The following is a 23169-nucleotide window of genomic DNA, read 5'->3' on the forward strand; positions in this document are numbered from 1 at the left end:
AGTTTCCAAAGTGCTTGAAAACTAAACAAAATTGGATTATCAAGGCCACTAAAACCAGTGACTTACAAAGAGTAATCCAAGGGGTTTCCTGGCAGTTCATAAATCTTGGCTGATAACTGAGGAGTAATAACACCAGCAAATTACTTTTCAAGGCAAACAGTTTCTATTATTCTTTATCTTCTGTTGGCATTCAGTAACTGAGTTCCCATTCATGCTCACACTCACAGAGGCTGTTTTGTCAGGTGTCAGAGTGCAGCTATTTGGGTATATCGCCTATGCAAATGCAGTTGACACTTGGGTTTCCCAGGCACCCTACACATGAAGCTATATAACTGGAACAGAAAGATGTTAAGTTCATTTTTCTTTACATTTTAACTTTTTAACTTTTCTTCAGCCACTCAGACTTTCAGTAGCTATTGTAATATCTAATAGCAGATATTCATGGAAGAGCACAAGCCTCCCTAGTGGTTTGACTGTGGTGTTTTTTGCTGGCTAATGTTGGTCTGTATTAGCAGTCCAGGAAGCAGTTCTTTTCTGAGCAAGAAAAATGTTTTTGTGATACAGAATTTTTCATTCAATGTTATACTTTTTAATACAGCACTTTAAGTATTTCACAGAATCACAGAATGTTAGGGATTGGAAGGGACCTCGAAAGATCATCTAGTCCAATCCCCCTGCCAGAGCAGGAACGCCCAGATGAGGTTACACAGGAATGTGTCCAGGTGGGTTTTGAACGTCTCCAGAGAAGGAGACTCCACAACCCCCCTGGGCAGCCTGTTCCAGTGCTCTGTCACCCTCACTGTGAAGAAGTTTCTTCTCAAATTTAAATGGAACCTCCTGTGTTCCAGTTTGAACCCATTGCCCTGTGTCTTATCACTGGTCGTCACCGAGAAGAGCCTGGCTCCATCCCTGTGACACTCACCCTTTACATATTTATAAACATTAATGAGGTTGCCCCTCAGTCTCTTCATCTCCGAGCTAAAGAGCCCCAGCTCCCTCAGCCTTTCCTCATAAGGGAGATGCTCCACTCCCTTAATCATCTTTGTTGCCCTGCGCTGGACCCTCTCCAGCAGTTCCCTGTCCTTCTGGAACTGAGGGGCCCAGAACTGGACACAATATTCCAGATGTGGTCTCACCAGGGCAGAGCAGAGGGAGAGGAGAACCTCTGTCCCCGTGTCATTTCAGCCCGCCCCTCAGTCTGACGGTACGGGGTTAGCTTGTGAGCTCTTGCTCTTTCCCCCGCAGTGGGATTTGTATCTTCGGGTCTGTTGGCCGCTACGAGCCGAAGCGCAGAAGCCCCGGGAGCCGCGGCTTTGGTGGGAGCCCCGGGAACAGGGCGTGCGCCCCTGCAGGGACACGCCACCCCCCTTTCCCACCGCCCTGCTGTCTGCAGTGTGCTTGGGAGGGGAAACACACCGTTTGTATTAAGGCTCCCGCGAGGCCCGGCTGCCCCTGCGGTGCTCAGATTCCCCCCGTCTCAAACGCCGGCGTTAACGAGGCGATACGGGCGCCAAGAAGGGCAAAGGAAGGGGCGGGACACAGGGAGCGTCTTCAGACGAGCCCCTGAAGCAACTGGGAGATGGGGAAGCTTCGCTGCCCGGCCTGGGGAAGCGCTGGCAAGCGCAGGGACCACCGAGGCTCTTTCCGAACGCCACGGCCACGGCCACGGCCACGCTGCCGCCCCTTCTCCCCCGCCCCGGCCCCACCGCGAGCAACGCCCGCCAGGGGGCGCAGCCCCGCCCCAGACCCCGCCCACTCCCGAGGGGCGGGGCAGAGCCCCGGGCCGTTCCCGCCTCCGCTCCCTTCCTCGCCCCGCCCCGTCCCTTCCCTTAGGGCCACGTCATTCGCTCTCCGCGGACGGAAGTGACGGCAGCCCGCCTGGCAGCCAATGGGCGCCTTGCGTGTGGCGGGGTGAGAGGTGAAAGAGCAGGCGGGGCGACAGGAAGATGGCCGCGTTGGCGGCGGTTGCCGGGCGGGGGACGCGGACTTAGTCTCAGTGAGGGGATGGCGGCGGCGCGGCGGGCAGCGCGCTGCGGCTGAGGCACCGGCATCCCCCGCCCTTCTCCTCGCGCCGCTGTCCCGCGCGCTCCTGTCGGTTGGTGACGGCGGCGTCGCCGCCGCCCCGCGCCGCGCGCCCCTCATGAGCGGGGCGGGCGGGCTGGCCTGGCGCGCGCTGCACGCGCTCCTGCGCGCTCTGCTCTGTCTGCAGCGCGCGCTGCTGGCCTGCCTGCGCGGCCGCGCCGCCAACGGGCCCCGCGCGTGGCTCTGGCGCCGCGCAGCCTCCGCCGCCGCCTCCTGCGCCCTCCTGGCGCCCGCCGCAGGGACCTTCGCCTTTCGCAAGGCGGGCGCGGGCCGGCGGCGGCCCAGGGGAGCGGCGCAGGGCTGGCAGCGGTGGCGCTCGGACGGGCGGGCCCTGCAGAAGCTGCCAGTGCACATGGGGCTGGTGGTGACCGAGGAGGAGCCGAGCTACGCGGACATGGCCAGCCTGGTGGTGTGGTGCATGGCGGTGGGCATCTCCTACATCAGCGTCTACGACCATAATGGTGAGCGAGAGTGGGAAGCTCGTGCTACGGGGGCTGCCCCGGGGAGGGTTCCTGGCAGGCGGTGCCGCTGGGGCCCGCGGTGCGACCTGCTGGAGCCCGGGCTCGCCCGCTGCCGGCGTGTTCCCGAGCCGGTGCTGCCCGCGCTGCTGGCGGCTCTTTTTCCATCCCCTGGAGCCGCCTGGCCTAGGCAGCGCCCCGGGCAGCCCGGGGAATGCCCCGGGTGCCCTCCTGCCGCAGCTCCTGTGCTGTGGTGAGCTCACCCAGGTGCTTGCCGGAGAGAGCTGGTGATGTGAGCTTTCGAGAGCCTTATCCCCAGCCCTGGGCTGACAGGAGCTGCCGACATCTGAGAGCAGTGACTGTGAGAGGTACAGGCTGTTAGCGGAGGGGAGCTTTGGGCCGCCTGCCTTTACAGGCTCTGTTTACAGGCTGTATCTGAACTTCCAGAAGTGGCTGGGTGAGAGCAGCCATTTGTTTTTGTGTATTCTTTCTCCTGTGAAGAGACAGGGTGGAAAGGTAGTTAAACATGAACACGTGTATCTTGCATGATGTTTATATGATAAAATTAAACTGCATAGTCTACATTTGGTATAAGGACTGGTGCTACTTGGTGCTTGAGCTAACTCTGAGCCAGTGTTTGTGAAAGCTTTGGTGCTTTTTTTCATATCCACCATATGATTTTATTCATTACTGGGTTTCAGGTAAAAGACTGAACTCCTGTTCTTGCAGATACATTGCTTCCACATCACTGCATATCTTAAAAATAAGCTCAGAGTTTATATGTAACATTCTGCTAAATAATGAAGGAACAAATCTGTCTTTCTCATACCTTTTCTTTCCAAAAGAGAAGGTGAAACCAGCCATATTCAAGGTTTTATTAGGTGTAGCTTTCTACCCAGCTGATGAGAGATGATTTTTGAGCTGATAGCATGCGCAGTCTCAGTTAAAGGCTGAGGTGGCCTATGTTCTATGTTTCTGTCCTCTCCAGAGGAGAAGCCTTCATGCTGAAGATCCATGTGCTCTTGCTGCCAATGGTGAGACTGTAAGAGACCAGTGTTTAACTGTTGTTTTGAGCCACCTGTGATGGCTATCTAGAGGTGTCATGCAAATTAGATTAACTCTGTAAGTTTTTGCAAGGTTAGAGGTACAGTCTGTAATAGTTGTCTTCTAGTGCTCTCTCAGGAAAAACTTAACAGTGCATCCTGCCTAAGTAGGTGCAATCTATTGTTTCCAAGTATGCAAAAGCATTGGAGGTGTATAGGTCTTTCCCTGATTATAGGCATTTGATTTTTTTTTTTTGATTTTTTTTTTTTTTTTTTAATTTTGAAACCGCTGCTATTAATGGTTCAGTTTCATGTCTGGCCCTTGTACATGATACAAGACTCAAATGGCTTAACTTTTACTATATCTTTTTTAAGAAACTAGTCTTAGTACCAGACAGCAGTTTAAACTGAACATCTGTGCAGGGCTGTTGTGGACTTTGGTTATATTGTGTTTCAGTGGAGGAAAACAGGTTAAATGCTGCAGAGCAAACACTATTACCAAACAAGAGTTTCCCCTCATAACCTGAAGAGAGATACTTTATTGTTCTGGATCTCTAATTTCTGTTGAACCTTAAACACACTATCTGCGGTGTTGCTTAATATGTATCTATGCTTAGTCCCTTTTTAGATTCCTGCATTTTGCTGCACAAATTACATATAAGAGAACTGAACTGAGGAACTGATCCAGCTGAGAGTTTCCTGGTGGTCTTGGTTTTCTGCTTGTTCACCATGCAGCCATTTAACACTGAGGAGAGAGAAGGCCACAGCCAGTGCTTAGGTAGCTACTGCCACTGAGATCCTGTCTGACAGCAGGGAGCCAACTCAGTGTGGAGAAGCTACTTCTGCTTCTCCAGCATGTCTTGAAATCCAGTCAAATCTAAGACTGATTATTGCAAGATTGTAAATATGATGACCAGAAATAACAAGGTTATGTCCTTTGAAGAGCAGTGTGTGTGAGAGAACCTTTCAGAACAATTGGCATTGTTAGCAGTCCAGAAAAAAAATATGTATCTTGGACATTACTTGCTGCTGTTCCCATGTAGTGCTACATTCATGCTAAAGTTGCATGTTAAGATGTTTTGTTAACACCTTTGAAATCTGAAAATATAGCTATAATCTCATGACTCTAGTATCAAGACAATGCTTTTCAGTGTTTCATTCTTTTGTTAGTCTGTTGATACCAGAATATGCTGTTTTAATTGTCAGCTTGAATTCCAGTTTGTTGGAACACAATTGAAGAGGGCAAGACAATACAGAGCAACTAAAACATTTTAAATCAGTGGTTTTTGCCAAACTTTGAGTTGATGAGAATAGCCTGCCATGACACATAGATGTTCTTGCTAGATGTTTGATGGGTTTCCTGGGATGGCAGCCATGACTGCTTTTTGTACAGCATCTTGTCAGCTCAGCCTTTTAAACTGGTTTGAGAGAGTAAGCAAGTAGTCATTCATACAGCTTGAGTGTATGCTTACTTCTAGTAATAGCAGATATGTTGCCTTTCTGTTGGTGCTAAGCTCCTTATGGTATCTGGATTGAGCATAAAGCATTTCCAGATAGACTTAGTGTTGCAGTTGTTGCTAAATCCAGTTCTGAATAACAGCAAACAATGGAACCCTGAGCAGTAATCTTAATATAGTGAAGGTCAATGCAGTCAGGTACAACTTTCTTACCAGTAGCAGAGGGTGAACCTTAATTACACAGTGTGCTTGTTTTCATCTTTTCAGGTGGTGAGACATAGTTTAGTTCTGCTGAGCTGCTTCAGTAAGGTTCTGTGTTCATACAGTTGATATATTGTCCCCACTGATGCTGGCTGTGGTGAAGAAGGAAACATGATGACAAGTGCTCTGAATCTGTGTTACGTCTAGTGAAGTACACTTTAATTTGTTTCCTTTTACTTCATTGCATATTTGTAGTACTGAGATTCTTCTAATTGCAATAGGAAACTTTAATTACAAGAGTGATCTTCTGTGGTTGTGTTTTCTGGAGGAAATAACTGTCAGTTTCCTGTGAAAGGCTTAAATTAAAAATGTGTCCTTAATTGCCCATCCTATAGGAAGAGAGGGAAACATGAAGTTCTTTAAAGATGTGCCAGATAAGCTGTTTTTCTCTTTATACTAGTTAATTTCTGTAATTTTAACAAAATGATTAAATAGGTTGTTTCTGGTATCAGAATAACTAGCTGAATCCCAGTTGATGCTGGTGTGTTACAGCAGCTGCATCAGTAAGAGTGACTTGGCTGGAGCTGTACTGATCCTCATGGGCAACTGCAGAACCTAAATGTTACAAAGGTATTAGATAATATTCACTAGCATTTTAGAGTTCTGATCAAGGTTTTATTTCTGTGGGCTTCTGTATTGCCCATCCTTTTACTTGGTAGAAATCCAGCCATGCTGGTCAAGACCTTATCTCTGAGGAAATAATGCAGCCTTCTCATAGTCAGAAGGCAGTGATTGTGCAATTATATAGTAGCTGTTAAGATATCTTCTGGGGAGTAGAATCTTTTGACCAGTGTTACATACTTTAACTTTTCCGTTAAGTTTGCCACTCAAGAGGGCTTATTTGAGTGTTGCTTCTGTCAGTGAAGCTCTCCTGAAATAGTTTGGGATAAATCTAAAGTGCTTTTTGGGAGCTTGTTGCGTCTTGGGATATGAGTACTTTGGATTTCTCAATAGATGCTTTGGGTTGAAGGCTTCTTAAAGCCTTTAGTACTACTGTACGGAGAACTTGGGGTTTTCATCCTGGATTTAATTTTCCAGTGAACTGCTTTACTTTTGACCAGTTTTCTCTTAGAAATTCTTTGAAAGGATAGAGTATTGCAGTAGGCAAAATAAGTTATTTAATTAGCCCCAAACACAGGCTCTTAGTTTCTTCCAAATTACTTGGTAGTTTAGCATATCTGATCAATCTATAAAACTTGCTGTGTATTCAGTGTGTTCACTTCAATAGGGGATAAATCTGGTGTGGCTTTGTCACTGAAACACTTTTGTGTTTATGAAGTGGCACCTGCTATAGGTCTTTGCCTGTGTGAAACTTCACACTCAACAATTGTGATTCAGTGTTGAGTTGCCAGAGTCCTCAGACCACATTTATATTCAGGACTAATGCTAATCTGTAGAAGATAATCTCCTTATAGGTGTGGGTAATGTGACAGTATCTCTTAACTGCTGATGAGTACTTGTTCGCCGAGTACAGGATGTCCTTCCAAGAAAAAAAATGTGTGAGGAATGATCACGTATTAGTTTATAAGTTCTAACTTGATTTCTTCCTGTTTGGTTAGCGACAGCTTAAGTGGCTTTAAAGTGAATGAAACTTAAGTGCCTTCAGCCACTTTCAGATTATATTTTTTTTCTAGACTCTTGGAATAGATGAGCTTAGTGTTTTCTAGCTCTCTGTTTTCTATGAAGTCCAGTGTCATGACTCAAGCTCTGCTTTCTTCTGTTAAACTGCAACCAGCAGGATCCATCATGAGAATGTAGGCAGAAGCTGTTCATGTGTTAAACAGTTTCTTGCATATACATTATTTGAATTGGTTATGGTTTGATGTTTCTCAAACTGTTAATAGTTTGATGCTTAAAACAGACTTGTTACCTTATGACTCTCTCCTTGTTGGCACTGGGAGTTGAGAAAAAGCAAGTAATTGAGATGCTGTGGAAATTTATTCTTTCCTAGGCTTAACTTTGGCTAAGGTGTTCCCTTTTAAGGAAGAACTGACTCTTCTCTGGTGTTTTACCAGATTCTGCTGCTCTGAAAGGCACCGCAAGTGAGAATGTTGGACTTTGGGGTGCTACCAAGACATTAACAAGTGGTGGCTGTGGTAGTTTAGCTAGACAAACAAATGGCTGATGCCACCTGGCATTTCTCTGTGCTGGTTGTGCCCTTCCAGTTCATGGTTCCTGTCAGTTTTGAATCCTGCTTCTACTGAACTTGCAGCTTCGTACTTATGAACTGCATGCATCAATCTCAGTCTGTCACTACCCAGGGTGGGAGGAAAAACAGATGCTTTACCATCTATTGAAGCCTGTATATTAAATATATATGTTAATAAAAATATTAACGAGAGCTAAAAGACCAGCATGTTAAATGGGTTGTATCACTTCATTTTGCAAACTAACTCCTAATGTATTATGATTTTAACCAAACATTTGTACACTGTTTGGCCACTACTGATATGGAAACTGCTGTTTATAGCAGTTTCTAATCCCAGAATTGGGTTGAGATGAATCATAAGCTTGATCATAAAATTGTATACAAGTTCAGTGTTTCTTGTAAGATTGTGTGAGCATTTTTAAATTGGTCAACAGAAGTGCTTGACATAGGATTTCTGAAAGAAACTTAGACTGTTAGTAACAAGCCCTGAGTACAATGTCATGAAGGCATTACCAATTCCTAAGTAAATGTGCTTAGTCACACTTTTGCATTGTAAATATTTAAGATGTAACATTTTTTACGGTGGATTTTAAATAGAAATAGTTGTGTTGTATCTCTCTTAAGAGATTTATTTTAGAACAAGAACCTGAGTATGTTTGGTTAAGCAATATTTTTTTTTAATCTCTTGCACTCAAAATGTGTCTACCATAAACATGTAAGTATAAGAAGTCCTTGGGGATTGCATTAACTTCTTGGAATATATGTTCCTTGTGAAACCCTCTTATTAGGAAATCCATGGCATTGGGCATGGCGTGATATGCCGATTTAGTCTTCTGGCTCTTGCTTTGTGGTGACTTGCTTTGTTAGGCTGTGGCCTTAATGGTGTGGCAGCAGACATAAACTGCATATCAACAGCAGCATGGGCTAGGTGTTCAAGAAACTTGGTGTTTATCTGACTTGATGATCCTGTGTTGGTTATGTATTGCTACCTCTAACTATTGCTAGCATGCTAGGGACAATGAATTAAGTCTTAAACTATCCCTTATGCAGTTGCAGCTTGCTACTGAAACCAGACTGGGTAAAAGAGGAACAAAAGCATGTGAGTTGTCTTTCCAAGGTCACTGAAATTAGTCATGTGCAGTAGCATTTGTTTTGGATTGTTATTGTACTTGTAAACTCCAGTTTGAAACCAGTACTGCCTACCTGATTCTTTTATTTTCTTCCTGCCTAGTGTTAGATTTGTTTTATAGCACTCTTTATAGGAGTTGACTGACAATGCAGCCTTTTTTTTTTTTAAAGGTATTTTCAAGAGGAATAATTCAAGATTGATGGATGAAATCTTAAAACAGCAGCAAGAACTCTTGGGACTAGATTGCTCCAAGTACATGGTGAAATTTGCAAATCAAGACAAAGCTGATCAAGGTAAGATGAATTGCAAGGTGGGATTGGTATGACTTTAAATAGTCATGTATAAATAATAATTCTGCTTTGACTTAAACACGTTCCTGTATACAGTGACCTTTTCCCTCATTAAGCACTGATCAGAACACATGCAGCCTTCCTGGACTAGTAGTAAACTTGCATTGTGCATATTTCTTCTTAACTAATAGTGAAGTGTTGCTCCCTCCTTCCCATAGTGATCATTACTGGGCTGTCTCATCTTCCCTTTAGCCTGACTCTTGTGCCATCACCCCTTTAACGCATCAGTGTAGCTCAACTCCCCACTGTTTCAGGGAGATGAATTCTTTTGTTGAGAGAATTGAAAAAACACTGGAGTTACAGTAAGGAACTCATGTCAAACTAGCAAACAATGCAATTTGATTTTTCCACATTTATACCTCAAAGCTGAGAAGGAGGGAAATAGCAAAACAGCTGGTTGTCGTGGCAATGTATAATGGCACCCGAGGAAAGTAAAGGACATAAGTTTAAAAATACCTGTGACAGCAGCTTTTGCATGTAGTACAAGTGGAAAGCAGGAATATGTTTCAAGGTTAATGTTCCTTATTCAGCACAACCTGCTGTAAGTATTCACTTAGCTATGCTGACTAACACAAACACTAGAAGTCTGTTCAAAATGTAGTAAATCACAAGCATGTATTTACTAAGGCAAGCCTTTCCATTAGAGGGATAGGCTGATACTTACAGCTGTCCTACAACTCAATATTTAAATAGGTCTCATAATAAAAAAACCCTTTTTTTAAGCCAATTATATTATGTGGTTCAAAGACTTGAGAAACAGTCACTAGTGCTGTAGTACATTTAGCCATGTTTCAGGTGCTGTTGGCTGAGTTTTGCTTCCCCTACAAGAGCTAGTAGGATGATGAGATCTTTTGCGCCAGTTTTCCAGTATAAAGTCCAAAGTTGTAGCATAAACTTGGCTTGTAAGCAGCTTAGGGTAAAGTGCTAGCATTTCCATCAAAACACCCGAGTTCCATGTTATTCCTGTCTATTCCTGTGAAAGCTGAAATAACCAGCAGAAAACAGGGTAGACATGTTGTCAATATCTTAAACTCCAGCATACCTAACTACCCTTACCTAAATTGGGATATTTATGTCCAAACCAAATGAACTATACTGGAAGACTGCTCAGACTTGCTGACTGAAAGGGTACATTTGAGTCTCAGGAACCTTTTGTGCTGGAAACTATGAATAACAGAAGTGGTTTCTGTAATTTTTAGAATTTTTCATTCTTAAAGGGCTCCGCAGTCAGACCAGGTACTTTGTACTTGGAACTGATCAAGCTGACATCTGTCCAGTTTATAATAATGAACTGCAATTTTTCACTTCTGAGAAGCAAAAAGATGTCTTTCACTTCTGAATACTGTTAGAGAAATATTCTTTACCATAGGATATATGACATCAAACAACATTAAGGAACAATTACTTTGGTTGTAGTGGCTTTGGATAGACTGACATGTTCTACGTGTTCTTATGAATCTTCTGACTGTATTCTGTGGTCCTTTGCAGTCAGGTTCTGCAGTTTTAAGAAATGCTATTTTAAAGTGTCTAGCTATAACAATCATAAGTTCTATACCAGTCTTGAGTCCAGACACTAGTATCTAACCAGTTACTTCAGGCTAGGTGGTCTTCAGCATCCTTGGTAAGTTTACCTCTTAGCTACGTTATCAAAACTGACAATGATGCAAGTCATGTTGTGCAAGAAGACTCTTATCTCATAATAGTGTGGACAAAATGATTGTTGTGAAGTGTTCTCTTAAGTCACAGTACCAGAACTCACCCATTAATCTGTAGTAATATTAACCGTTCCCTAGCTTCTCTGTCACAATTTTAAATCAGCTTTGTAACTCCTGCATCAATTTTGAGGTGTGGCTGAAAGATCCTGTTACCATCTTCAGGGAGGACCCCATCTTAATTTAATCATTGTCACATGAATGTTCACAGTAGCTGTTAAAACATGTTCCTTTTTTCCTTTCCCTGAACTGCAAGTCTTTCTGCATTGCTTACCACCCCCCAAGTTACTATCCAGGCACCTTCCTTCTGCTGCTTTGCCTGGGAGCATAACAACAAATTATAATTCACTGGAAGACTCTAAATTTCACAACTGACATTAATTAAACTATTTTTCACAAGACCCCTCAAAATAGTGCCTTCAACTTGCTTTTTAGTAATATAGCAAATCCAGAAGATATCTGACTAGCTGTATAATATATTAAGTAATTTGTAAGTTACTTGTGATCATATCCTGTCAATATCTAAAGCATATTCAACTATATTTCTGTTGCTTTTAAACTGTGTTTTGTACTTTCAGTTTTAAATTGCCAATCTACATTGAAGGTGCTGTCCCCAGAAGATGGAAAAGCAGACATAGTAAAAGCTGCTCAGAACTTTTGTCAGTTGGTAGCACAGCAGCAAAAAACATACACAGACCTGGATGTGAATGTCTTAGACAACTTATTAAGTAGTAAGTATGACATGGTCTGTGGGGAGGAGGGGAAGGAGTACTTGATTCATAACTGATTTAGTTTCTAGTATATTTATTGCTTAGAATGTGTGTATCAATGCTTAGTGTATCAGGGTAAGTTACGATTATTGCTTTCAGACTTCTGCAAAATCTTTCTTGCTTGTTTACTCACTTTTGAGCTTTTCCTCTGAGCAGGAAAAGAAAACCTTAAGCTAAATTGGAGAGTCTCTGCTTTTCAGAGTTTACAACCTCTGTGGGATGTTCTGTGATGAGCTTTCTGGAAAAAGTACCACTGAAACTAGACTATTATAACCTGGGTTAACTTTTTGCGAGTTAGTATGTTGCAAACCTGGCTGTGGGCAGAGAGTCTTTTCTGGATCTAATTACAGCAATTAGAGCTTGTACTGCTGAGTAACTATCATGGTGAGTGCGAATGATGGAGCACTTGCTGATCTTTTGCTGTTGTATAACCCACTGTCTTAGTTATCTGTGTTACTAATTCATGCAGATTACTGACTCTGCACTGAGGTGCTGGCTGCGTGCAATAGCTATGGAAAGGGCAGGGCTACACTAGTGTCACATCTGGGATAAGTAGTTCAGAACAACCTTCTGCTTCCCCAGTGGTGCAATGGAGCTGTAGTTCTTGCTCAGCTCTCCTAGGCAATCCATGGATGTTAATTGCAACTGTAATTAACTTTGCAGGGTACAGATTTCAGATTGCACACTTGAACTTGGATGTCTGCAGGCACATTATTGCAGTGTGGCTCCATTTAATTGGACTTGGAGAATGATTTTTTTTTTTTCTTTTTTTTTTAATTCTCCAAATGAGTGGTCAGCTGAATTCTCATGCAGACTGACTACAGCAGCAGTTTAGATGCTTTAATCTTAATTTCAAACTGAATTCTGTCCCTGTTGTTGGCATGCTGCATGACAGCTTCTAACTGTAATGGAATTATTAAACATGTTTACTAAGGCACCTGAAGAAATAACTTGGACATCTATCCCATCATACCCCAAAGGCAACTTAAAGAAATGAATAACTGCTTTTCTAAAACGCATCCTTGATAAAGAACTGGTGACAGCTAGTACTCATGTATGTATTTTGGCCAGTGATGTTTAACTGGAGCTTTGCAAACACTTGTTCATGACCTCATATCCATGCATTTAATTGTCTAGAGGTGTTAAAAGTATTAGGTCCAGTCTGCATAACCTTAAAAAAAAAAGCAGACTTATTGTTCAAGTAATGCATGCTAGCTGAGCACAGAAAAATAAATCTCTTATACTTTTAATCTGTCAAAACTATAGAGTTTAGAAACAGACTGCTTAATCTATGTGGCTAATATGATAGTAAATAGTATCTAATAGAGATATTTAGAGAGAATATCATTTATTATAATTATTATAACTATAAATTGTAATTATATATTCAATTATATAGTATATGATTATATGTTAATTGTTATTTTTAGTATATCTAAATTATATTATACTAAAGATAGTATCTCTGTCTAGTCCTGTTTATTAATTTGCCTGGTTTTAATGTTTAGGACAGTTGGAGGTGAAGAACTACTCTTTCATGACTTGTTTAACAGCAGCTTATGAAACTACTCATTTTAGTTGCAGGCAAATTTAGTTTCTCTGTGTCCTTATTGGCAAAGTATTGAACATAAACACCTGTGAGTTACTGATCTAAACTGACATTAAATTCTGTAAACAGTATTTGAGTAACTATTTTTTGGGGTTTGTGTTCTTCGTGACTTCTCTAATTTCTGATTTTTTTCACATTTTTTGAATATGTGATAATGTAGTTTAACTTTCTGTTCATATTTAGGATGCAGTTATTGAAGTCTAGTCCTAAAATGGTATGATTCTAGCTTGTCGTGTGGCTTTTCGATTCTTAATGCAGTCGTGCTCTAATTTTTACAGCTTGAGTTTTCTTCAGTGTAAGAGTACTTTCTTCTGAGCAATGCCTCAGCTAACCAGCTTGTTTTCATAAAAGTAGGTGCCAGCTGCATTATAATATTTTCTCTATTTGATGTCTGCCTTCCTAGTGAAGAATGTGACTAAAAGTTAAGGCTTTTTAAGTTAGCCTGTAAAATCTGTGTGGATAAGAGAAGGGTACTGCTGTCAGCTCTACAAATTCCTTCACGTTCCCTCACAGAACGCTTGACCTAAAAGGGATGTTGCCAGATCCTGTCCCTTGAGTGTCCAAGTCTTTAGGCCTCTTTTTGAGTCTGCTCCCAAATTGTTGTGTGCAATACTTGCAGAGTGCTGCAACTCCAGCAGCTCTGAGGGAGCTTCCACATGGAAAGCATTGGTAGTGTTATTATGTTTAGATGGGTGCAGGGTGGAAAGCACAGAACTGTGTTGTGAATAGGCTGTTCTGACTGTAATGCTATAGTGTACATTTTCATTTTCCTTCAGATAGTAACCAGAAGGAAATATTAGCATTAACTGGGCTATCTGAAAGTTATCCCTGTTTGAAAAGCCATTGCAATGTTGAAGATCCTGTTGCTGAGCTAGGCAGCTGAGGAGTGCTCAGCTACTGAATCAGCTGATGACTAAAGCTGTCTGCTTCTTCCAGAGTCCCCACTCTTAAGTATTCACTGCTTCCCTGCAAAGCTGTTTTGTACTAACATACTGACTTGTGAACACATAAGAAAAAAAAAAAGGCAAAAGCTGCTTAACTTTGAGATAAGATTTGAACTGTGGCACACAGTACTCATATCTAAGTACTTCATTCTTCCTTAGAAATGCACATGCTTGGTAAAATAGCATCTTTACCTCTGGTAAAAGGATTATTGTGATGAGTCAGTGGGGAGGGAAGATGTGAACTTCTCAATCACCAGCTTCAGTTTCAAAACCTGGGTGGGGCAAAATCTGATAGGACCTTAGTTTCCTAGTCCTTTATTCTGAAAGTTCAGTTCCTCTACAACTGAACTTAAACTTGTAAAAAGGTCTTGACTGTTTGTTGGTTTGTGATTTGTTTTTTTTTTTAAATAAGTGTGAAAACTGAGAAATAACATCTGAGGTTCAGAACAAACAGGCAGTGTTAAACTTTATCTGCTAAAGGTGGCTGTTTTGCAGTGTAAGTCCTTATGCAGTTAACTTGTCAAATTAGTGCGTAAAGGAAGGGGTAACAACCAAGAGCATGCAATAATCATGACTAATGGCAGCATTGTAACAAAGTAGGGTTATGACTGCTGGAATGCTTTTTGGATGAGCTAGGTAGGTGCATGAAAAACAGCTAACCTTCTTGGGTCCTACTGGGGTTCTGTACTGGTTTCCACGCGTAGCCCTAATCAACTTGATAGAATCAGCAGGGAAAGCTAGACCAAGACTGTTCATTCTAAGCTTATTTTACATGTCTGTCAGTTTTGGCCTGGAGTAGTTCAGACATGGCAGAAGTGTGTGAAAGGGAGACAGTGTCATTTGGCTGCTGTCATCAACCTTGGTAGATGAGTAGGACACTCTCACTGGTGAGCAAGACTGCAAGCTACTAAAGATTTAATTAGCTTATCTTTACTTGGGGAAACTTCCTTGTGCATCAAACTGTAGTATTTCATCTTGGCTTTTCAGGGAAGGAAGCTTAGCTTTTTCCAAACAGCTGTTTGTATGCCCATCTGAGTTGAGGCTAAACTAGTGGAAGGACAGTGGCTGGGTTTTTAAGTTATGGGTAGTGTGAGCACTTAGTGAAGTCCTTCAGTGTTACCTAGCCCTGCCCTGGGGTGGCTTGTGCTGTCCACTTAGTAACAGAAAAAAAATATTGCCCTGTTCTTCCTTAATCATTAACCAGAAAGATGTCACCTACAATAGCTTGTGTGAAATTTCATAGGAGAAGTTGTTTTTAAAGTTGTCTGTCTAGCTCCATACTGATGAAGAGACACTCTGCCTGACAGGAAGGAGGGGGGTGTGTGTGTGTATATATATATATTTATTTATTTATTTATTTTTACAACTTGTTTTCTTGATGGTTTATGATACCAATTTGTTGTTCTTCAGTGAAACCTCATGAAGTTTAGTGTGTGGTGTGGTTTTGGTTTAGTGTGTGGTTTTTGTTGTTTGTTTTTTGTTCCCCCTCTATGTGTGTGTTATAGTCCTTTTACTCTTCTGGACTGTAACTTCACATAGTTGAGTTAGGACTGTAGTAGGTATGGGTCAGGGTACAGCATGTTCTATGCTACTAAAAACAAGTTTGCCTAGACAAAACCAGAACAAGTCAGTTTAACAGCAGTGTTAAGGTTTGCTGTTATTGAAAACAATATAAGTGTTCCTGTCACTGCCTTAGCAAGTCTTTGAAAACTACCTGACATTACAATAACACCATAACTGGGCCTGTTTGGGGGATGCAAGACCAGTCTGTCCTCTTGGGTTTTTAATTGTGAAGTTGTCCTCAGGAGCTTCAGTTCATTTAAAAAAAAATGCATTTGAAGAAAAAGCAGATGCCTTAGGGTTTAGAATTAAAATAAGTCTGACAAATGTAACAAAACCTAATTTAACTGGTTCTTTCAGGTACAAATGGATTTCCTGATCCTGATTTAGTCTTGAAGTTTGGTCCTGTGGACAGCACATTAGGATTCCTTCCGTGGCACATCAGACTGACAGAGATTGTGTGAGTTGCCTATGAATTCTGTGAAGCAGGTTGGAATAATATCTAACTAAACAGATCTTTTGTGTGACTTACCTTATGGAAATAGTCAGAAGGGGAGAGCTGTCTAAACAAAAGTGTCTGGTGATTGATTTGATGGTATTTAAAAATTGTTAAATGAAACCTGTCGAATATTCATTGCTTCTTCAGCCATGATTAGGCAACAGCAGGCTTTACTCTTCAGGTTTAAGGAACATCTTTGGTCACCCAATCCTAGTTCTGTTGGTGTTCCTTATGTGGATTTTGAGTACTATCAGGTTTCTAATAGGGAAGCTAAGGATATAAGAGAAATAGGATAATGTAAGATGATCATGCCTCTGTATTACTTTCCAATTTTGGCAGTAACTGGACTGACTAGAGTTGCTGTATTTCTTAAATCTTGAGAGTATTTGTAGGGCACTTAAATGCCTGGGCAGACCTGTGCTTCTCCAGCTTTCTCACTGATTTGAAGTGCCCTCTGTGCTCTAATGGGTGGACTTTATTTAGAGGGTGACAAGATATTGACAGCTGGTTTAGCTACTAGAGTTGAGTGGCAATAAGAGTGTTGAGAACAAGTTCACAAGGTTGCTCAGACAACAGCTTTGAGTAGTCATATTCCTGACTGACCATGTGAATCATGCAGTGTTTATGAAAGCTTATTTTAACTTTTCTAACTTGCTTTCTCAGTTCTTTGCCTTCCCACCTGAACATCAGCTATGAAGACTTTTTCTCTGCCCTCCATCACTATGCAGCCTGTGAGCAACGCTGGGGAAAGTGACTTGTTGCTGAGCACATGGAGTCAGGCTTTCTGTGGGAAGGAATTGATGTCTGTTTACAAGCACCTGTGACCCATAAGTCTGGTTCATAGTCCTTTCTTAATTTATCAACAAAATCAATAAAGTGTCTTACCTTTCTAGAGAGTCTGTGTGAATGCGTGAGAATCTATGGGGAGGGGGAAATGCAGAGATTTCCTTTAAAAGGCAAAAGACAGTTATTGCAAGCAAAGCTGTTCAAAGGTGAATTACCCTGACTTTCATGTCCAAGTGACCAAAAAAAGGTGCAAGAATTAAGTCTTGTGAAATCTACAGGACAACATAAATAGGAGTTCCATACCCTGAAGGTCCATAAATCTGAGGAAGAGCTCTCATGTTAGCTTGGTTTTGGTTTTTTTTTGGGTGTGTGTGTTTGTTTTTTGGTTGGTGTTTTGTTTGTGGGTTTTTTTTTGTTTGTAGTTCTTAATGGTCAGGCATTTTTGAGCTAATCACCTGGTTTATCTCTGCATATATTTATAATGTGAATTCCAGAGGGGTCAGTTCTGTTAACTGAGAATAGAGGCTGCTACTTGTCTGTGATGACTAGGACAGCAGTAGGTATCAACTTCTAGAAATACTGAGAAGGTTCTGTAAAAAGGAATGGAAGCTTCTATGGTAAGTGGGTTAGGCAGTCCGTGTAGCACTATCCATCCTTTTTTTTTTTTATTTTTTTTATTTTACATCTTAAAGTTTTCTTACAGCCCTGAATGAAACTTCTGTTAGCATCAGGTCAGTTTTCCATATGGAATAAGCATAAACACTACTATGTGTTGTCTATATACCCATTTTCCCCATAAAATTCTTGCTTAAGGTGACAAGCTGGCTCAGGCTCTGGCATCCCTTGCTGAAAAATCTGAAAATGGACTGGGTTCCACTTCCATGGTGAGTGAGACTTGCTTGTGTACCCAGGAGGGGAGTCTACTTAAGCCTTCAGTTAGGTTTGTTCTGAACTGTGCATTAGAAGTTTGAAGTAGAGTCTGTAGCAGAACAGAAAAGAAGATTAAGTGAACCTGCACTACAGTATCTCAAACCTGAGATATCTAAGTAAATCATTAGCTAAATGGTCTTCATAATGGAATGTCCTGGTTGAGCTCCATTCCTATGGTTGGGAGTAATTTGAAAATCTTTATAGCAGCATTTGGACAAAGCAGTATTCTTAGAGCTGTGTTACTGGAAACAAACATTAATGTTGCAGCCTTTTACCCTGCAGGCTGTGGAATTATTGGATACTTCATTCTGAAAGTGCTTCCTGGTTTGGTTTTCTGGTTTTTTTTGTGGTTTGTGGATTTTCTTTTGGTTTTTGTTCTTGTTTTTTCCCTCCCCTCTTTAAAATGAATGACTTTATCTCCTTCAGGATAGGTGTGTCACTAGAAGGGAAAACAACTGCTTTTAAAAGGGAACTGCCAGATTTTAAATTAATGACTGCTGCTTTGTGAAACAGTGTATTTTAACTGTTGTAGCTTGATGTGATGTTATAAAGCAGATTGTGTAAACTCTTAGCTGCAGTTTTTTGTCATACTAAGGTCAGTTTGCCTTTACAGGAGAACACTGTGGTATATCTCATGTAAGAGAAAGGGATGTTTTAATCACTTAGTAATGATTTTGACATCAACTAACATTCCATATGAGCTGGGATGCTCAGAGTACAGTTGGCTGCTTTTTGCAGACTGGTCTCTGGTGTTTGCCAGCTCTTGCACAGCACAGATGAAGAGTCCTGCAATGTTTCCTGGGTTCTGTCATTGCTATAGGAAAAGTTTTCTCACTGAATATTAAGTTTAACTTATTTATGGGGAGCACATAGCCTGTTGGAGTGTGTCTTGAGTATTGAAGCTAATCTGTAATGTGAATTTTGTTTCATTAAAATGTAATGTCTTGTTTAAGTTAACACATGTAAGTGTTACTTGTCACAGAAACAGTTCTGGTGCTGGCAGTAAAGGTATAAAATGGGAAAAGATTAGTTTAGTCCTCAAAAGTAATATATTTTTTATATTTGTATCAAACTGCCAAAGAATACTTCTAATACCTGAGCTCCTCTCAGTCCTCAATCTTCTGTATATCTCAAAGACTTGTTTTATATTGGAGATGGATATCAAGGTCTAGGATTTGTCTATAGAGGGATGCTTAATGAAACTAAAATGATTAGTTCAGCTGCATTTGATTCAACTTAATCAAATCTCTTCTGATGGCTAGTTTAATTGTGAGTTAAGTGTTCCTCCTGGAATTAATGTAGTTGAACTAATCCACATTATTACTTAGTTGGGATTATTTTACTGTCCCTTTGTGGGCAATCTTCAGTGAGCTGTGCCAAAAGCACTGTGCATATCTGCAACTTGATCTCTGAATGTATGTCGTGGCAGTGAGCGCCTCTCCCCGCTTGTTCAGTGTGAGGGTCTGTGGTTTAGCTGTGACATGCTGTATGGCTCTAGTCTCTGGCTACCTGTACATAATGTGTAAAACAAGTTTTTATGATTAGGGAATCAATTTATTGAACTTTATTATTGAAAATTAAATCTGAATCTGTAAAACAAAGGATCAATAAAAGACTATAATCTTTCTACAGGCTATGGTGATACATGAATACTCTTGCAGGTTTGACTGGGGAAATGTAGCCTTATTCATATAGCTACAACACTCTGTGAAAGTGGAGGACTTGAAATGACATGCTCTTTTGTGCTCTTCTTAAATTATCATAGACTCATAGAATGTTAGAAGGGAACCTTCAAAGGTCATCTAGTCCAACCCCCTGCAATGAGCAGGGACATCTTCAACTAGATGAGGTTGCTCAGAGCCCCATCCTGCCTGGCCTGGAATGTCTCCAGGAATGGGGCATCTGCCTCTCTGGGCAACCTGTGCCAGTGTTTCACCACCTCATTGTGAAAAATGTCTTCCTCGTGTCTAGTCTGAATCTCCCCTCCTTTAGTTTAAAACTGTTACCCCTTGTCTTGTGACACACCCTTCTAAAAAGTCTGTCCCCATCTTTCTTACAAGCCACTTTTAAGTACTGAAAGGCTGCAATTGTTTCTTGTATTGTAAGAATTGGACAAATTTTTGTATCAATACCACTTCCAAATTCTTAGAAGCTATTACGAAAGCTTTTACAGTAAAGCATTTACCATAAAAATACTTCTTTGATAGTCCTGGGTACTTGCTAAACTTGTTCTGGGCTACTAAAAAGCATATAACCTCTCTTGGCTGCTGAGTCAGTCCTGAACCGGATCCAGGCTGGGCCTCCTGCCAGTTCCCTCCTTCTGAGCAGGGCACAGTGAGGGTGTGGAGCGGAAGAAGCCTCCACCATCTGAGTGTGACCTCTTTTGAAAGAGGAAGCCAGTGTTCAGACACGTTTTGAAGTAGTATTGTGGGTCACCCTGAATAACAGGCTGACCGTGAGCCAGACTAGAGAGAAGGCCAGCAGTCTCGCAGGTTGTGCTAGGAAGGGTGTTGCTAGCAGCTCAAGGGAGGTGATCCTTTCTGCTCAGATCTGGTGAGACATCTGGAGTGTTGGGTCCAGTTCTGTGCATCTTGGAACAAGAGACACAGACTTACTGGAGTCAGTTCAGCAGAAGGCCATGATGAAAAGGCAGTGTAGCTGTTGTATGAGAAGAGGCTGAGAGATCTGGGACTGCTCAGCCTGGAGAAGGTTCAGGAAGGATCTTACGAACATTTATAAATATATGATGGAGGGGGAGTGAAAACCGCCAGACTCTTCTCTGTGGTGCTTAGCAGCAGGCTGAGAGACAATGGACATAAGTTGAAATACAGGAGAATCCATCTACAAGTCAGAAAACCCTTTTCCTGTGAGAGTGGTCAGGGGAGCAGATTGCCCAGAGAGGTTTTGGAGTCTCCTTCAAAACCCTAGATGACCCTAAAATTTTATTATTGTGCAACTTGGTAGACAGCGGGTGCAGAGGAACTTGTATGGGTTTTCACTAAATTGGCTTTCGCCTAGCTTCAGCCTTTTGAGTATAAAGCTGGCTCTTGAAAAGCTGTTTGAGTGCATTTTGAGTTATTATTAGAAGAGTTAAAACCTGCCTGTAAAGGTTGATAGTAGATTCCAAACCAGAGCTGGCTCTAGAGCAGGGTTAGGGGTGGTGCTGCTGGGCTCTCCTGCTTTAGCTGTTTTTTAATGGAGTCAGCAAAGGTGGCTTGCTGTATTTAATTTGTAGGTTCAATAGCAAAGAATATTAGAGCTGCCTGTATGGTGACTACTATTTTTTTAACAATTGATTCAAATTTATCCATCTTTTTCCTTTTCCTGAGGTGCACAGTTGTTGATGTCTAGTCAAGGAACTAGTTGCTTTGCAGCAGGGACTTTGGGAACATGGTCAATAATACAGCTGCTACAGGAAATAAACCTACAAAGCAGTTCTTGAGATTACAGTGATTTTTATGATTTCTTGTTATGAACATGCATTGAGCAACTATACAGCATGGCATGCAGCAGTGAGTGAAGACTGGGAAGTAAGTAGAATGTAAAAGAAAGGTCGCTCTTTTTAGAGGAAAGTATGTTTTTACACACTTAAATCAGTAAGTGCTTTCTAAAGTACTTCATAAAAATAACTAGAAAAAATAACCCGTTGACGGATTTCCTGTATGTTTTGTGAATTCAGCTTGAGTGTGAAATCTTAACTGCCCTGAACAGCCCCAAGCATATAAAAAAGATAGGGACCTTTTAGGAACAGATTAAGTACCTTTTGGCCTTTACGCTGTGATTGATGTTCCACTATTAACTGTGTGTATTCATTGGCACTGAAAGGCAGGTGTACCCATAAATACTGAAGGGACTGTGCTGCCCAGCCAGCACCTTTGACAGGAGGAGCGCTGGGGACATGGGGACAAGTGCTTTGCTTTGTCCTCCTGGTTTTCACACACTGTCCTCTCTGGGTTCTCAGCCCCCAGAGCTCTGTAGCTCCCACAGAGCTCTGCTCACTCAGCACATCCTTAGCAAGAGGTTCTTATTGCTGCTCTTGGGCACTTAATGCAACAGCAGCAGCTTGGGCTCAGGAGCAAGGAATGAACTGGAGAATTAGGCTGAATTCTGGCCCATCCTTTGCAAAACTTTGCAAATAGTCTTGCTGTGAAGGTTACCATTTGTGAAATATTCACTGCTACCATGAATGGCTGTAAACAACTTCTAGCTGTCTTCTAGGAGCTAAGCTACTTTGATAAGCTTGAAATGCTAAAGCAAACGAATCAAGGGCCACGCTTTAAGCCCCTACACAACATTTTTCCTCAGATCTGCCAAATTAAAAGGGAGAGAGACTTGCAAGCCCTTCCTCTGCTCTATGTTCATCTGTGTTAAATGATGCAAGACCTCCCTGAATTCCATTGAATCACTCTGCTGAGAGCCGTAGGATTATTCCTTAATTGCATCCAAAACAACTTTTTTAAGATGATGAATAACATGATGTATTATACAGAAGCATGCCTCAACCTTAACTTTGAAGCAGTTCACAAATTAATGTTTAATGAAACCGTTCGCCTTGAGGTTTTTGCTGCACTATCCAACTGGCTGAACACAAACACAAGCCAGGGCTCTTTCATCTCCCTGACAAGCCTCACTGCTTTAATACAGCGTATATTCTCTGACCATGTGCAGCCAGTCAGTTCTCAGTACTGTTGCTTTCTATACGTATCCCCCTGGCCTGCAAAAATATGCCTCTCCTCCCCAAAAATACCCACAGCAGAAGACCCTAATGGATTGATCGTGTAGAAAACATGTTTTTAGGGGGATGTTTAATTGAACTAAATGTGACTAGTACAACAGTTTGGTAATATAGTTCACATTGTAAATATTAGAAGCCCAGTAGCTGATAAACTGCAATGAAACGTTTGTCTTATTCATTGTCTGCAGGTGTTTGTTGTAATTTTAATGGAAAATTTCTCTCTGAGTCAGCTATCAAAGTCAAAAGCTTCCCATTAGACTTCATATTCTATAACTTTGCAAAAGTTGCCACTCTGTTGACAGGATGCTTCATATTTTGGGGAGCACAAAGGTATCTGCAAATGTCATTTCAAATGGGTTCTCTCTCCAAAACTGGCAGGGCAATGTTGTTTTGTCAAACTGATCTCATGAGTCATTCTGCAATTTACAGTATTTAAAGTTGAATTCCAAATAAAATCTCCTCTTCCTATCACGATGGAGCAATCATGCTGTTGGAGTTAGGATCCCGGGAGATTATATTGGCATCATGGAAATAATATTTTATACAGAATTAAGTACTGTGCTGGCCCCATTTTTTTTCCAACACTTCAGTCTTTCAGTTTTCAATTTTTTTTTTTTCAACAGTGTTGAAAGAAAGCAGAGTAAGATGGTGATGGTGATGAGAATTACAGAATTGCAGGAGAATGTTGCTTGGGA

General features: G+C 41.6%; 1 protein-coding gene across 1 annotated transcript; it reads left to right on the plus strand.

Annotated features, from left to right (window-relative positions):
- The first annotated feature begins 1934 nt into the window (after positions 1-1934).
- NUS1 (NUS1 dehydrodolichyl diphosphate synthase subunit) lies at positions 1935-19180 on the plus strand. The gene is made up of 5 exons (XM_080342112.1): positions 1935-2543; positions 8750-8872; positions 11220-11372; positions 15885-15984; positions 16687-19180. The coding sequence occupies exons 1-5, from the start codon at positions 2141-2143 to the stop codon at positions 16775-16777; spliced, it is 870 nt and encodes a 289-aa protein (XP_080198238.1). The 5' UTR covers positions 1935-2140; the 3' UTR covers positions 16778-19180.
- The last annotated feature ends 3989 nt before the right edge of the window (positions 19181-23169 follow it).

Source organism: Nesoenas mayeri, assembly GCF_963082525.1.
Source record: "Nesoenas mayeri genome assembly, chromosome: 3".
In the NCBI taxonomy this organism is placed as follows: domain Eukaryota; kingdom Metazoa; phylum Chordata; class Aves; order Columbiformes; family Columbidae; genus Nesoenas; species Nesoenas mayeri.